The 16,580-nt window shown below is 41.2% G+C and overlaps 1 protein-coding gene across 9 annotated transcripts in view; it reads left to right on the forward strand.

Annotated features, from left to right (window-relative positions):
* Nucleotides 1-16,580, forward strand: part of LOC128154031 (5-hydroxytryptamine receptor 2A-like) — a 108,147-nt gene that overhangs the window by 37,295 nt on the left and 54,272 nt on the right. For 8 of the 9 annotated variants that reach the window (XM_052814070.1, XM_052814071.1, XM_052814072.1 and 5 more), the window contains one exon: nt 15,213-15,855. In XM_052814070.1, coding sequence (XP_052670030.1) covers nt 15,468-15,855 — 388 coding nt within the window. In that variant the 5' untranslated portion in view covers nt 15,213-15,467. The remainder of the gene's footprint in view (nt 1-15,212; nt 15,856-16,580) is intronic. The other variant, XM_052814077.1, reaches the window with a different exon arrangement.

Consider the following 16,580-nt stretch of genomic DNA (forward strand, 5'->3'; position numbering starts at 1 on the left):
GAAAAATATTCCTTTAAAAAAGGAAATGGCTGCTTTGGATCCTATTTGAATGATGCCACTTCTAAATACTAGTTTTCCTTCATAGAATCATAGAATCATTTCAGTTGGAAAAGACCTTCAAGATCATCGAGTCCAACCATTAACCATGCCGCCTAAACCATGTCCTGGAGTACCCTGTCCACTCGCTTTTTTAATATCTCCATGGATGGTGACTCAACCACTTCCCTGGGCAGCCCATTCCAATGTTTGACAGCCCTCTCTGTAAAAAAATTTTTCCTAATATCTAACCTAAATCTCCCTTGCCTCAACTTGAGGCCATTTCCTCTTGTCCTATCTCCAGCCACCTGACAGAAGAGACCAGCACCCACCTCACTACAACCCCCTTTCAGGTAGTTGTAGAGCGCGATAAGATCTCCCCTCAGCCTCCTCTTTTCTAGACTGAACAGCCCCAGATCCCTCAGCCGCTCCTCATAAGACTTGTGCTCAGGGCCCCTCACCAACTTGGTTGCTCTCCTCTGGACACGCTCTGGCAGCTCAATGTCTTTCCTGTAGTGAGGGGCCCAAAACTGAACTTCACTTCTAAATGCTAGTTTTCCTTTGTAGACTGTCACTGAGACCAGTGGTTGTCTTTACATTACAATGTCTGTTTCTTTGTTAGTCTTTAACCTTCATATTTTCTCCATCATTATGTTCCTGGTTTTGTCTACAGCTTCTTTCCTATTTTCATTTTCTTTGCTGTGGTCCTAACCATTCTGTTAAATGCAGCCAAGCATTTGCCTGCTCTTTGCAGCATCAGCCATCTCAGGACTGCTTCCCTTGCTGCAGTTTCAGCATGCCTCATGCACTCTATTTGTGATAGAAACCAAATTGTACAAAATCCTTATTGTATGTGTATGCTCATAAAGAGAACTGGGTTAATCCAAATTGCACCAATTTATAGACTTCCTTTGCCTTTCACGTCATGCTGGAAACTGAAGTATTTTCCATTATGTTTCATCTCCTTCATTTCGTTTTTCCTGACTCATTTACTGATGTCATAGATGACAGTTTGTGTCATTGCAATTTGCTCCCATGGAAATGACTCCTGCACATGTACGCATGGCATCCGACTCCTCGCTCTTCACTTCTTACATAATTTGGGAGCTGTCAGAGCTCTACCCCAATGTGCCCATCTGTCTATTCTCTCAAAGTTAATGAGCCTTTTTCTTCTTGCTTCAGGCATACTACACACCCTGACTTGTTCATAGATGATGTCTATTAAAATTGTCAAATGCTTTGAAAATGAAATTATTTCTCTAAATAGCGAGCCTGCTTCTAATCTCATTGAAGATGTTTCAATGCAATTGGCCTATTTTCTAGTACAAATCAAGAGTGACTATATTGAGGTCTGTCTGACCAGCGAGGCGGTGGGGCCTTCTTGTTTAACTGAAGATATTTGTGATTTACTATAGTGTAAGAGCTCAGAGTCTGCGCCTGGCTTAGTCTGGGAGCAGCAGCACAACGCAGAATTTACCTGGAATAAGGCAGGCAGATTAAAGTGACCTCTCATGGCATTGAAGCAGTTGGGGGGGGGGGGGGGGCAGAAATGTTGTTTGTTTGCTTTTAGAGTGGTGGAACATACAGAAAAACATTTAATATTAATTATTACATTTCTCAAAAAGGTGAAAGGGAATGAAGGGAAAAAACCTACAGCTCATAATAGAGTTGCTACAACAGTCTAAGGAGAATTAAGAGTGAATTATGAGTATGAAATAGTAGGGCATTAACTGAAGTTAGATAACAATAACCAAAGTAGGGGAAAAACCCCCTTAAATTCATATCATTGTATTAAGAAAATCAGTAGCAAATTTAGTTCATACTGGAGTGTGTTTTCCCCAGAACAATTCTGGGGGAAAAGAAAAGTAATTTAAGATTTTTAATAGTCTTTCTATTTTTTTTTCTTTATTACTAAACCCAAAGCTGATCAAACATTTTGATTTCTGACCCCTTTTGTCTTTCTCTCAGCTGTAAGGCCTAGGAAAGGAAAGAAGCTAGAACTAAAGAAATGAAACAAAATACTTTTTTTAAAAAGTCAAGCTAATAAGATTTTTTTAAAAAGTCTAGATAATAAGATTTAATCAAAAAAGCCATGTTGTTAGAACAAATTAAAAGAAGTATTAAACAGTCCCTATTCAATGCTGAAAAGAGAAAGCAGGCTTGCAAAGTGCCCCTGTATATGTGCAAGGATGCAACTGATCAGAGAGAGAAGGAAGGGAAAATGGAAAATGGGTGAAATCTGTGATCCCGGATTTTGGGAGGAAAGCTGGCCTGAAGGAGGAGTGCTGATGGCCTCTTGGGCTGAATGTGTGGGTCAGCCTCCTTGGAGCTAGTCTGGGTGCATGTCGATGGGAGGGTGAGGTCAACAGGGCTGTGGGTGACCTCCCCATGTTACCACCCTGTGGTGCTGCAGGTGAGGAAGGAGCAGGGTGAAAACTGATGGAGAGAGCTAAGGCAAGAGGTCTAATGGTGTGGGGTGAGGAAGAGGAAATGAGAGCAAGTTGGTCTGCAGAGAACCATGTGATCATCTAGATGCTAAAGACCAGTTAGATGATCGAAGTAGCTGAAGAAGAAAATGTACTTTCTTGCAAACACGGAACTTACCGAGAAAGGCAGAGGAATACTTGGAATTCAGAAATGTTTCCGAAAGGCTTTGCCTAGATATTGCGAACCTGCTTGTGCAAGTAGTCTCTCTTCCTCAGAGCAAGAGTCATGACTATGACCCTGCCTCAGTGGAGCCTACAGAAAGAAATGCAATGGGGACACAGGGACGGTGGAGGTGGTCAGTTCCATTTTGTTAGAGTCTACCACATATTGTCCCCTTGTATGGTTAAACAAGCTAAGCCTTTTATTCTTTTCTTCTCGGATGACTTTTGTTCTGCCTCTCATCTTTGGATGAGTGCAGCCCAATCACGCTTTCTTTGCCCAGCCTCTGAGCTGGCTGGGTACGTGCCAGTGCTGGTCTGCATGGCTGTGTCCATATGGCACAGCAATCTCCGGTGCTTACTCAAGTTCTCAGTGCACTAACGCATCTTAGGTGGAACATATCTGTGGCCTGCTGCCTGGAGCTGGCTCACAGGCAGGACTCTCCTGCCCATGAAGGCATAGGCTTGTTCCTGTTTGAATCATCTTTCTTGAAAATAGAAGATTAGTGAATAAAAATACAAGTATTAGCACTCAAGTGTCTTGTGCCAGTGACATTAATTCCTTCTTATCTTTACAAGAAATACCTTGCTTGGTCTACATATATAGCTTAGATTATATTTGTCTCTTTCATGTCCCTCTTGTGCTGATGTATGGCTCAGATGCTGAAGTAATTATCTTTGTTTCCAACTGATAAACTCTTAGTTTACAGCCAAATTCTGTTAGTTATTTATAGTTTGTATTATCACATTTCATTATTAGTTGTGTGATTAGTTCAGTCCTCAAAGCCATTCAGTTTCTCCTGTGTGATGTTCCGGCCTTTCCCTACGTGGGTGTTGCATCCTGGTTTTGAATCATCAGTACATTTAATTCCCAAAGTAAATGTTTTGTTTTAGCAGCATTAAAAAAAAAATCAGAATGAAATTACTATCAAGATCAAACCTTGCCAACCTCAACGAACAACTTACTTCCAGACCAAGGTTTTGTTTTTCAGCCTAATCCGTTTTCATCTCCTCTGCAGCCAATTCCATGGCAGTTTCACAATTGCTCTGTTCATCTTTTTCTCTGGAGTTTACCTAATAATTTCCCTGGTGTCACCATATGATGAAGCCCATGTAAATTAGAACTACTGCATTTCTTTTGCCTAGAGAATGGGGTGTTTAAGAACAAACAAACAAAATCCCAAGACATCCCAGTCAAGACTGTTACAATGTACACCTGGGAAACTCATGTCGCATTTTATAGCACTTTCCATGTATCTTCATGTCTTTAATTTTCCTTTTAAATCTGTTCTGAAATTTTGCCCGGTTAAGGTCAAACCAAGAGGTTTATAATTGTGTGGATCATTTTCTATCTTTAAATGCAGGCATCACACAGACCAGTTCTTTTAGCTGTTTCAGTCTGATGTTGTTCTTTGTCTTTTTTTTTTTTTTTTAACCTGTTGTTAAGAGTTTTCTTTTCTACCTACTTTTGTCTCTAGGGTTTCCCTTAGTACTGATGTACCAAAATATCCAGTTGTGATATATTTAGATCAGAGAAGTATTGGCTTTCTGAATTTATACTGTCAGTCATCCCCTTTTAAGTCCATGTTGATCAGTTTACCAAGGGGAGGGGGGGAACCCCAAACAACACTAAAAAGATAAAAAACCCTTTGCATTTTTGCAGTGTTCTTTGGGAATGTGTTTGTTGGGTTTTGTTTTGTGGTGTGGTTTTTTTTTCATTTGGTTAGTTGGTTTTTTGTTTGTGGGGTTTTTTTAATATTTTTAAGGAATTACTTAACCTTTTATCAGTCTTTGTTCCCTAACATTCCTAGGATCCAATGTATTCCTCATACATTAAATAGCCATGTGAGAGCCTGTAAAACTGGAAGAAGAGGAAAAATACAGCTGCCAGGTCATGGTCCCCTTCTCTGCTGGGGAAGGCAGTAGACCATCTCCATAGATCTTAAAGAAGAGGTGCAGCAGTGGGACCAGAGCTTTGGTGTATAAGAGGCTGCACGCTGCCAAGAGCTGGGTTTGAATCACTCCGTGAGCATTATCCATACAGCAGTAATCTTTGGCTATTCTTGCTATGAATAGCTACATTTTCTATGTAATTGTTCTTATATCAACGTTGTTATGTATGAGATACAGATAAGTAACTCATGAATGTTTCAGCAATCCCTTCTCTGACATTGTACAGGTATGTGAAAACACATATTTAATTATGCTATTATAGTAAAAGCCCTGAGTGGTTTGTCAGTTTGCTAGGGACACTTTTTATTATGCTTTCCCCTTTGCTTTGCTTTTCCCTGGCTTATCTGATGCTGTGATTTTTCTGAAGATGCTCAGGCAGCACTGGCAACAGGAGGGACACTCAGTGGCATATATTAACGATGCACCACTACATTAGGTAGGAGGCCTCTATTAAACATCTTATAATTTAAAATAAATAGCTCTTTGAGCTTTGAATTAGAGGGCTCAGCAGGTTCAGGTGCTTACTGGGAAAATCAATTTGAGAGAGAAGTGATTTCAGCTGTGTGAACCCCATGGTGAGCAGCCACATACTGGAGACGTAGCAGGCTGTGCACAGGCACGATGGGTCAAGCTGCCTGAGCCCAGGGTCCACGTGCAAAGCAAAGGGGAGATTCTCCCTGGTTCACGTGTGGCATGTGGTGCAGAGTGTGCCCCACGTCACTGCTTAATAAAGCCCAGTCTCTTCGATGAGTGATGTTACCAAACTGGCATGATTTCGGAAGACACAGAAAGCTGGCGTGAAAAGAAAGCTATAAATGCAACATAAAATGATTTCTTGCTTGGTTAAGAAATTTGCCTTATTAAGTAATAGATGAGTCACCACCATTCCTCTAAAAATGGGCACATGTGTTTTATGTAATGGTGTATGTTCATGCCATGACTCATGATGTGGCCTGGTGAATATTCATGTTCTTCCTTTCCAGATTGACTGCTGCTTTCTATTACTATTGCAAAGTATGCACAATAACTTAAGATTGTCAGGTTTATTTTTATTGAATGTGAGATTTCCCCTAAAACATAATTTGAAAGTAAATCACTTCATGATTATTTTTTATTTAGATACATGTATGTATTTAGGTATGTTTTGCTATGGGTGCATATACACTGCTAACAAATGCCATGTATATGGTAACTGAGAGTTATGAAGGTATTCAACCACACATGGGATAGAGCACTGTGCTGCAAAAACTGATGAAAATTGTGGAGTCTTCTGGTTTTTAAATAGGCATGGCTTTAAAACTTACAAAAAGTGAGCTACAGAAAGCCAGGCGTTTTTGTTGTTTTGTTTTATTATGTTTTGTTTTGGGAGCAAACATTGCAAGTGCTCACTTCCAGACCTTAATGCTATAAACTAAGAGCTGTCATGCAAAGCGTTTAAGAGGGAAGAGAAAAATTGGTTTTCTTGTGAGTAGGAAAGAGTTTAATAGTACCTTACTACAACAACCCTGAAAAGCTGAGGGTAAAAAAACCTACAACATAAGATTTTCCATCAATGTTACATTGTTGTTTACCATGTCACATGGCTGATTTAAAAAGGGACTGAAGGAATGTCACCCCAGCGGTGGCAGAAGTGGGGTCTTTCCAGCCACAAGAGCTGCGTTGGTGAATTATGCAGACTCTCAAACCTCTGTGTGCCAGGGAGCAAATACACATGATGCCTATAGTGAGTATTGACTTTTTAATGCTGGTATTGAATGCTTTCAGTTATTTATCAATAAGTATGAAGCAAAATCCAAATTTTAACTCACAATTAACTGCATGCGCAGTGGCAGGTGAACATCCCACACAATAATAAGGATCCCAAAATATACCTGCCAAGGAGGCTGAAGGATGCTCAGCTGGTCTTTTTACAAAGGTGAATTTCAGCCACTGGGGACACGCTTATTTAAAAAAAAAAAAAAAAATTACAAAAAAAGGCAGTTTGGAATGATATCTACACATAGAAAATATGAACAACTATAGTATAATCATTCCAAGAAGTTAGGACAGTATGTGATGAGGCTCAGATTTATTCTGTTGTAGTATTTCTGTGTGTCTGAACTGAGAGCACAAGTTTATCATTGCAGGGAGTGGCAGAGTATCTACATCTTCTTGTGAGGTTCTGTATTGTCTTTGTGTGGCAAGGTTTTGGTAGCGGGAGGGGTTACAGGGGTGGCTTCTGTAAGAAGCTGCTGGAAGCTTCCCCTGTGTCCGACAGAGCCAATACCAGCCGGCTCTAAGTCGGACCCACCGCCGGCCAAGGCCGAGCTAATCAGTGATAGTGGTAGCGCCTCTGGGATAGATAACATATTTAAGAAGGAAAAAAAGTTGCGGGGCACAGAGAAATGGCAGCCGGAGAGAGGAGTGACAACATGTAAGAGAAACAACCCTGCGGACACCAAGGTCAGTGAAGAAGGAGGAGGAGGAGGTGCTCCAGGCGCCGGAGCAGAGATTCCCCTGCAGCCCGTGGAGAAGACCATGGTGAGGCAGGCTGTCCCCCTGCAGTCCATGGAGGTCCATGGTGGAGCAGATCTCCACCTGCAGCCTGGGGAGGACCCCACGCCGGAGCAGGTGGGTGCACGAAGGAGGCTGTGACCCCGTGGGAACCCTGCGCTGGAGCAGGCTCCTGGCAGGACCTGTGGCCCCATGGAGAGAGGAGCCCACATTGGAGCAGGTTTGCTGGCAGGACTTGTGACCCCATGGGGGACCCATGCTGGAGCAGTTCATGAAGAACTGCAGCCCATGGGAAGGACCCACGTTGGAGAAGTTCTGGAGGACTGTCTCCTGTGGGAGGGACCCCACGCTGGAGCAGGGGAGGAGTGTGATGAGTCCTGCCCCTGAGGAGGATGAAGCGGCAGAAAATAACATGTGATGAACTGATCGTAAACCCCATCCCCGTCCCGCTCTGCCACTGGGGGGGCTTGGTAGAGAATCTGGGAGTGAAGTTGTGCCTGGGAAGAAGGGAGGGGTGGAGGGAAGGTGTTCTGAGATTTGGTTTTATTTCTCATTACCCTACTCTGGTTGATTGGTAATAAATTGAGTTAATTTTCCCCAAGCTGAGTCTGTTTTGCCCGTGATGGTAATTGGTGAGTGGTCTCTCCTGTCCTTATCTCAACCCACAAGCTCTTTGTTATATTTTCTCTCCCCTGTCCAGCTGAGGAGGGGGAGTGATAGAATGGCTTTGGTGGGCACCTGGCATCCAGCCAGGGTCAACCCACCACAGGTTCCCAGGTGCTCTTCCACCAAGGGAAAATAAAAAATAAGGATGCTAGTCTTACTGCCAGAAGGTAGATTAAGATCTCTTCTGTGTGCTTGTATTGCCTTGAAATGTCTGGAAAAGAAATTAATGCCTTTCTGACTCACTATGAGGGAAGATAGAGAGGGGGAAATTAATGCTATTTGGTTTTGGACAAAATGGTAGTGATTCATTATTATGGCCCTACAAAATATCATTGCTTGAGCTTGTGTCTGAGAAAATCCATTTTCCTCTTGCTGTGGAAAAAATGAAATATTCTTTTTTAGTTTGCAAGTAATTAAATAGTTATTTTCTGGGTTGGAATTAAAAAAGAGTGGTAGAGAGCTGTGTTTGGGGAGGTTTCCCTAACGTTTTATTAAGTGTTTTTTACACTGATTTATCTCCAGTACCTGCTGGGAAAAATTCCAGAATTTCTTGCAAAACTGAAGAGGGAGTATCAAATACTTCCGTAGAAAGAAAGTCCCTAATCAAAGTGCTAGTAATATGGTCCCCAGTTCAAGAGTGGAAAGTATTCAAATACTTAAAATTAGGCATAAGCACTTCTCTGGACTGCATCTTCACTTAATTTTAAAGTGGGTATCTGCAGAATAATCATTAGGTTTTGATTTTTCTTTTCCCACTGAAATGATTGTGAAAATGTGCCTCTGTGTTGATAATGCATGTATTACATTCAAAAGATGGGAAGATTTCCTGATGCTACCAAGTGACTAAAACAAATGAGAGCTTTCTACAATTGCTGCTTTTCAGAATATACTTGAACTGTAGGTTCCTCAGATGCGGGTGACCTCAACAGGTGACCAGAGGTGAGGACTTGGCATTGCTGCATCCATCTTCATGGTGTGATAGGGACACGTGTTGGTGCAGCTGTAGGGTCCTGGTCCCCACACTGTGCAGACTGGGATCCTCATGGTTGTGCTCTCCCACCTGGGCACACACTTTTGTTTCTGGCCTTGGGGAAACAAAAGGGGACAGGATATGCTGGTCTTATCCTGAGCTTGAGTAGTAGCATCAAGCATGGGGTGCGTATCCAGGGATAGGAGCTCAAAAACACCCCCTGGTTGGACAGCTTTGCTCAGGAGCACGCTCCTGACACAATTGTACAGTAATTTAGGCTGTAAGGGACCTCTTGAAGGTCCCTAGACTACCCCATGCTCAAGGCAGGACTAACTTCAGAGTTAGATTGGGTGTCTGAGGGTAATCCCCACGTGTGTTTTGAGCATCTCCAAGGATAGAGATCCCACAGTCTCTCTGTGACCCACTTCCCTTGTCTGATCACCCTCACTGTGATTTCTTTTATCTATTTTTTCCTATTTTATACATGATTTCCTTAGATCTATCACTGTGACAGTTGCTTCTTGTTTTGCTGTGCAGCTCTTGGAAGTGTCTCACTGTCTTCTCTGCAAGTACCAACAGGTAGCTGTAGACAGCAAATGCCTCCCCATTCAATGCCTTTTCTCTGGGCTGAAGCAAACCCGGTGCTGAACCAAACCCAGTATTTAATGTGCTTCACCCCAAATCACCTTGGGGGTCTCTGTTGGACTCACTGCATTCTCAGACACCATTTAAAAATAGATCTGCACAGAAATAGGGATGCATCTTAGTCCTGCATCTTAGTGCTGCTACTAAAAGGAGAAAGACGAGTTGCAAGTGCTTAGTAAATACAAAAATATGATTTTATTCAGTCACTAAAACTAACGGGGCCCTTGCAAGGGTGTCATGAAAAGATGTATTTTAAAGCAACCTTCCATTCCAAAGAAAAATGAAAATGAATTTGGCAATGCATTAAAAAAATAAATTAGTAAAGATGTAAATAGAAGGAAATAGAGTCTAGAGTGAAGAATGAAGCCTTAAATCTCCCTTCTTGAGCCTAAACTGTGTATCCTATTATATAATGTAAAATTATTTGCCATTTCATAAAGGGCTTCATGGAGCTATAACAAGTTACATCAGCTGACTATCTGGCTCAGTTATGAACTATCTGCAACTGTTTCCCTGTCCAAAATTGCAGTACTTGCAGTTCAGTTTACTCAACTTCAGATTTATTTTTACCTTTATGGAGGTCTACCATCAAAGCCAAGGCTGATAGAATAACTTTTGATTTAAAAATATATTTGATCTTTAACAACTTGTTGGCTCTCATCTGCTTATCAATGAAATGTGAAATGCAACTCAGAGAATTGAATACTGCTGATAGTTTAGGAGGAAGAAAATCACTTCTACTCACATATGGCCTTTGTGCCTTTGACAAGCCATGTTTTTCTTGTGGGGAGGGAATTGCTGAAAGTCATCGCTTTTGATCATTAAGTACTTTTGTTTTTTACAGCAAGACTTACCATGAAATAATGTACTATTCTCCTCTCTGAGTCTGCCTGAGACTGAGGTTCTTTTCTGGGGGCTAAATCCTTGATTTCTTACCCAATTTCAAATGCATATTGTTAACATTCAGGCTATGAGTCCCAGAGAATTATTAAATGATTTACGAGAGCGCAGGAGCTCTGCAGTCTGTCCAGGAGAGGCAGAATCCTGGCTGGGGGCTGGCGAACATCTCAAGTTCTCAGCAGGTGGCTGATTTTCTCCAGGAAAAAATGTTCTGGGCTTTGAGGGGTAAAAAACCTATAGACAAATGCATTTAATTCAAAGGAAAAAAATAATTGTGTTTATTCCAAGAAAGGTTGGTCAGTTTGTTTGTTTGTTTGTTTGTTTTTTCCTTTTAGCAAAAGTAATGGTGGTAAACACTCCCAAAGGTATGTGAACCCCCCAGTGCCCCACCAGTACAGACTTATGAATCACCGTAGCTTTTGTTTCCCTTCAACTTAACCTTCTGGAATATCTGAAAACTTCAGCATACCAAACTTGCTTTAAATAATTCATGTGCTCTTGATAGAAGAGAAACAAAAATGTTTTTCTAGCTTAATTTTATTCTAAACTGGACTTAAAGACTGAAGGAAAAAAGCATGCCCAAAGAACTCTTTACTTACCTCTATCAAAAAGCAGGAGTGGCATAGACAAGAATTTGGCTTTGCTGAATGTTTAAATTATAATTTTAAGGACTGTCGGTAATAGATTGAACTGGAATTAAGGATTGACCACAAAATTCAGTATGTGCACTTCGAAGCTAGCTATTGGAAAAAATCTGTGGTAGGCACAGGTTTTAATTTAAAATTATGGAGATATTTCTTAAATATATACAGAATTCATGAATAAAACGTGAATTATTTTTCTGGTACAGTGATGTACTTAGAAGACTAAGGCAGAAGGAATTAGTCATAAAGTTTTACCTTGTGGAGACCGAAGGATGCAGTGAAAAAGAAAGCTGATGACTTCAAGCCAGAATCCATATAAAATAATGATAAAAGTATTAACAAAGCAATAGGTTGGTTAATTCTGAAGGTGGATCCCAATCTTGAGCATTGCTGTAGTCAAATTCTCACATATCATTTTTCAAAATGAATATGCAAAATGCTTCCTCTATTGATTTTAAGGCAGTTGAGAGAGATTTTTTTTTTTTTAAATTTATTTATTTTACTTTTTTTTACCATTATAGTCTTGGATAAAACCTATACCACTTTTGAAAACCCTCATTATCCTGATGTCCTCTCCAAGGTATTCCTGCCACTAGAGAACCTGATGCTGTCCTGGGATGAATAACAATGATTCTTCAGGCTGCAAAAACTGAAAATAAAATAAATAAAGGCAATGTAGAAAAATGTCAGTGAGACTCGGTAAGGACTCCAGCACAGGGTGTTTCACAGAAATGTGGTAGAATGGAGCCAGAAGCATTGGCTCAGACCTAAGAGTCACTTCTCTTCAGTGTAAAGTTTTCCTTTCTGTTTATGCCAAGGTAAGAGGTGAAGGTCCATCACTGTTTACGCCAGACCTGATGATGGTTGAATTTAGGGAACGTCAAAACAAGCAGTGATGCTATTCTGGTCTGAGAGTGTGGCTCTTCCTTCCTCCGTTTCCCAGGTGCAGCGACCTGGTTGTGCCCAGGGGCGGCTGTCGGTGGCAGTGAGAATGAGGGCTGCCAACTTCTTTCTGGCCACCGTCAGGGACAAGGTGACATACAGAGCAGTACCAACATCTTCGATCCATCTAAACCAGGAATTTGGGAGCTATAGGGTAAAGCAGAGCTCCTGCCAGTGTCATTGGTTTTTTTCTACATGTCTCTCCTACATATATACCCAGTTGTTTCAGGTATTGCATTTCCATAAGTGCACCTGAAAAACGCTTTTTTAGGTGTCTTTGTCATTTCCTTTTCGTTTCCTAGTTCTGTATTGGCACAAAAATAGCAATGGCTCTCTTCATGAGTCACTCCAGGTAATAGATAGGTGAATGCGCCAAGTTTTAAAAGAAATCATAATTTCTTCTAATAGCAAAGATGGAACTTGGAGTCTGAGATTAATTTTTACCATTATAGTCCTAATTCACAACATTTAGTTTCTCAATATCATAGCATAATTTTACTCTTTCATGTAGAACATGCACATTTTTAACTACTGACAGGAGTGCAGGGGGAGGATTATTGAGAAATCTGTTAGACTTTAGAAAATGTAATTTTCTTGCTGAGAAGTTAGTATGTACCAGATTTGCAGAATTTACTTTGTGTAGAAAGCATTTTGCTCAAAGTCTGTCTCTGTGTGTGTTTGAAAAACTGCTCGTTTAGAGCAAGCAAATGAATTTTGATGTCTCCCTTTCTTAGATCGTCCTGACAAAACTGATTTTTCTCCTGAGGATAATTTAATTCAAAGCAAATTGTATTTGGTGACTAGTATAATTTTGGAACCCCGTGCTTTGCAGTACATTAGTAGCCAAATAACATACATTTTATTTTTAATAATAAAACTGATGAATAAGCAAGTGATAATTCTGCCTGCTGATTTTTTTTTAACTCCATGCTCTGATGCAACATCATTCATAGAAGAAAATGTTATTGCAAATACATTTGTGAAATGCAAGAGAGAATGACCCTACAGACCATTTCAGAATTCAGTCCTGAGCAGTTATAAAATTAAACATTTTTAATTCAGAATTGTTATCTTGCAGTTAGGTTGGTTTGGGGGTTTTTAGGATCTAGAGGAGGCATCTCCCTGCCTGTGTTCCTTCAGCAACCCCAACTAGCATGTGCCAGGAACATCAAGCTCATTCACATCTATGGCAAGAGTGGTGGTAGTGTCACCTTCTCCAAAACCTCCAAGAGCTAAGACCTGGGAAGAGTAAGACCAAGGCTGGGCATCCTATTGTCTGACCATGTCCCCATGTTTGTGCATGAATTTTCTGCTCATCCTGCCAAAGTATTATTGTGGCATGATCAGGAGTGCCCAAGAGTCACGGAGCCAAAGAGAGAGAGTTTCTGGAGACCCAGAAATTCCCACTGGCTCTAATGGGGGCGTCCTGCATAGCAAAGCTCAAGTGCCACAAAGCTGCCTAGTGTCTCCTTCACTGTTGAACAGTGATTTGGAAAAATGGTTAATTTTGTTCACAGCTGTAAAGTAAAAGCTGTGTTTTGAAAAAAATACTCTGAAGTATTTTGAAACTTTCTAGAGACTTTTTAGACCAGCTAAGTTGGAAAAATAAATGGTCCAGTGACTACTCGCTACTTCATCTTCATGTGCAGCTGCAAAATTATTTTCTGTGCACATAGTGCAAAACTTCTTCCTAAATATGAGGTTCAGAGACCCTTTGGGAGCAATTAACTATAATGCAGAAGCAAATCTGGGTTCATTGTATGCACTGCTCATTTAAGAAATGTTTTTATGCACAAAGCCCATTAGTAAATTTCCAAAACCTCCATGAATGTTAAGCATTTTATTATAGGACTCTGAGCACTTCTTATTTTACATAAAATCTAGTCTAATCCTATGAATTATATTTAGCTTTTGATCCCTGGATAGCAAATTGCTGTGTCACATGTGTGCTACAGTGTATTCAAGGGCTAAATGACTTTTATTTAGTTATTTATTTAACAGTGATAGAACAGCTTTTTTCCTGTGGACTACACAAAATGTTGAGGATATGCTCAAAAAAAACCGTTGCATGCTATTGATTTTATTCTACTTACTGGTTGACTTCCATACAGTGTGGGGGTTTTTTTGTTGTTGTTCTACTAACTGCTTTCCTTCTGTGCTTTTAGTTCTATGCTGTACATGTCCATCTGATGCAATGGAGATGCAAAGCAAAGCTGCTGTTTTCATCAGTTGCACACGATTGGCAGGCAAAATGATTGAGTATCTGAGGATGTGATTTAGCCAGGATTGGGAATACATGCCCTTAGCCTCAGTGGGTGTAGGCATGTGCCTGAAGTTAAGAGTATGTTTAATTTGCTGAATCAGGTCAATGCATGAGGCTAATGGGCTCCTTCAGAAGCAGCAGCGTGATGCTTTCGGGCCTGTGTTACATGGGCAGTTAGGCAACATAATCTGACTTGCCCTCACTGTCAACTAATTTGTGAAGAAGCATAAATCATGTGAGATGCTCTGAGGAAATCTGTCCTAATGCCTGTGTGTGTGATTAGGGTGCTGATACTTGCATGTACTGGGTAGTAGTCCTGGGCAGCAGGCTGGTGGGACTGGGCTTACTGGCCCAGCTGTGTGCTGGTGATCAGCACAGAAGCACAGTGGCACAAAAATGAATGAAGAAGAGCAGAAATAACTGCTCAGCTTTTATGAAAGTTTGTCCTTTCTCTTCACTCTTTGTTATCTGTTTGTTTGGAGAGATTGACAGCATAGTATTGTATAATGTTACCTAATATATAGCATCTTATCCACCATTTATTTCCTAATAAAACCCGAACTATAGTCCTCATTATTATCGGAGAGTTAATCATTAACATCTGAGGGTTTTTACAACACCTGTGCTTTATCTCAAAATATGCACAATATATCCAAACACTTCCATTTAAGGTGATGGTTTACACTGTGCTTTGGCTGCGCTATCTGGATTGGTTGGAATTTCACGCAATTACTATTTTACACAGCAGAGTATCTGTGAAGTGGCTATCAATTGAAACATATTTTGCTCTTCAGACTTGCTTTTGCAGGTTTCACAAAACATTTCATTAGTGATAATCAGCTTTTAACCAGCCAGAGCACACTGATGAGATTCTCTCCCTCTCTCCCCCATAATTGTAGGCATAGTCTGTACCCATAAGATAAATTACTTGCAGTCTGGAGAACATCCTAGCTAGCAGGAAGGGAGAGAATAAGAATGTCTTTTACGTGGGGATAAAGAAGGTGTTGTGTATACTGTGATTTCAGTGAAAAATAGACTTTTTCTTTCCTTTTCAGAATGGTGGACCTGGAAACCAGCTGGAGATTGCAAAGTCTCCTTTCCGTTGAGGTTGCTGGTCAGTGGTCATCTTCCACCACACTCAAAGAAACTGGAAGAGCTCCACACTAACTTCTGTAAGGTTTGTTTCACCATGGAAGATCAAATGATTTTCTGGCTCAAGTTTTGTGAAGTTCGGCATCTGCCTTGGACCCACAATTTGGAAAAGGGATCATCTCTGAGGCACGGTTAAGAGACAGAAAAACCCATCCCAGATGATGAGCACTCTAAGTAGCACTGGAATATCACTCAGCTTAACGACAGTGTCTGTTACGCTGGATTTTAATTTGCGTGGTGGTCTGATGGCTTGGTCCTTAAGCAGCAATTTGACTCTGAATCAGAGTTTGCCTACATCTGATCCTCTTAATGCCTCTGAAAAGGGTGAAGTCTCTCGGATGTCTGTGAGGGAGAAGAACTGGCCGGCCCTCCTGATCCTGGTTGTCATCCTGCTGACCATTGGGGGGAACATATTGGTAATTATGGCTGTATCCTTGGAGAAGAAGTTGCAGAATGCCACAAACTTCTTCCTGATGTCCTTGGCGGTGGCAGACATGCTGGTGGGTATCCTGGTCATGCCCGTGTCGCTCATTACAGTCCTGTATGGTAAGTGGCTTCCCTCCTTGTTTGAGTATACACTTTCACAGGGAATCCCCTGAGGCTGCAGCAATCTGCTTTTCCCCGTTTTTTTGTGTGTTGGTGGCTTGGGGAGAATCAGTGTGGACTTGGCCATGGGTCTGTGCTGAGGTTCACACTCTGCTGGGAGCAGAGCTTGTTTCCATGCTGCCGGGAATGACCTGTGAATGGTGTTGGTGTAGGGTTTTTTTATTGCTGAGACCACCGAAAAAACCTGCAACAGTGAGTCAGCTTGTTACCTTTTTGGTTGGACTGCCCCAAAATTAGCTAGGACACAATAGCTAAAAATTAGCTAGCTTAGGGAAAAGCTGAGGAGTCTGTTTGTGACTGACCCAGCTCTAAGCCAGGTTGGAATCAGTCCTTGAGCTCCCACTGATATCAGTGGGGTTTGAACAAGAATGTGGTTAAGAAAGGAGGTTTGCACTAGTAGATTTGCAATTCAAATAAAAGCCTTCACTCTTGGCATTTATACCTGAGCTTGCCTTGTGCCTTTCAGAGGGTCATTTTGCCTTTCTGTGCCTCAGTTTCCCTATCTCTAACCTGAGAAAATGCCCTCCATTTTAAAACACTTTGAGATCTGTATGTATAGGTGTAAGCATTTATTTCTCCCCTACCATATTAGGGTCAGTGTGTTTGTGCTAAAGTAGGGCATTGCTCCTGCACTCAAGTGTAGAATCACTGTTAGCACTTCAAAG

This window comes from Harpia harpyja, chromosome 18 (genome assembly GCF_026419915.1).
Source record: "Harpia harpyja isolate bHarHar1 chromosome 18, bHarHar1 primary haplotype, whole genome shotgun sequence".
Classification (NCBI taxonomy): Eukaryota; Metazoa; Chordata; class Aves; order Accipitriformes; family Accipitridae; genus Harpia; species Harpia harpyja.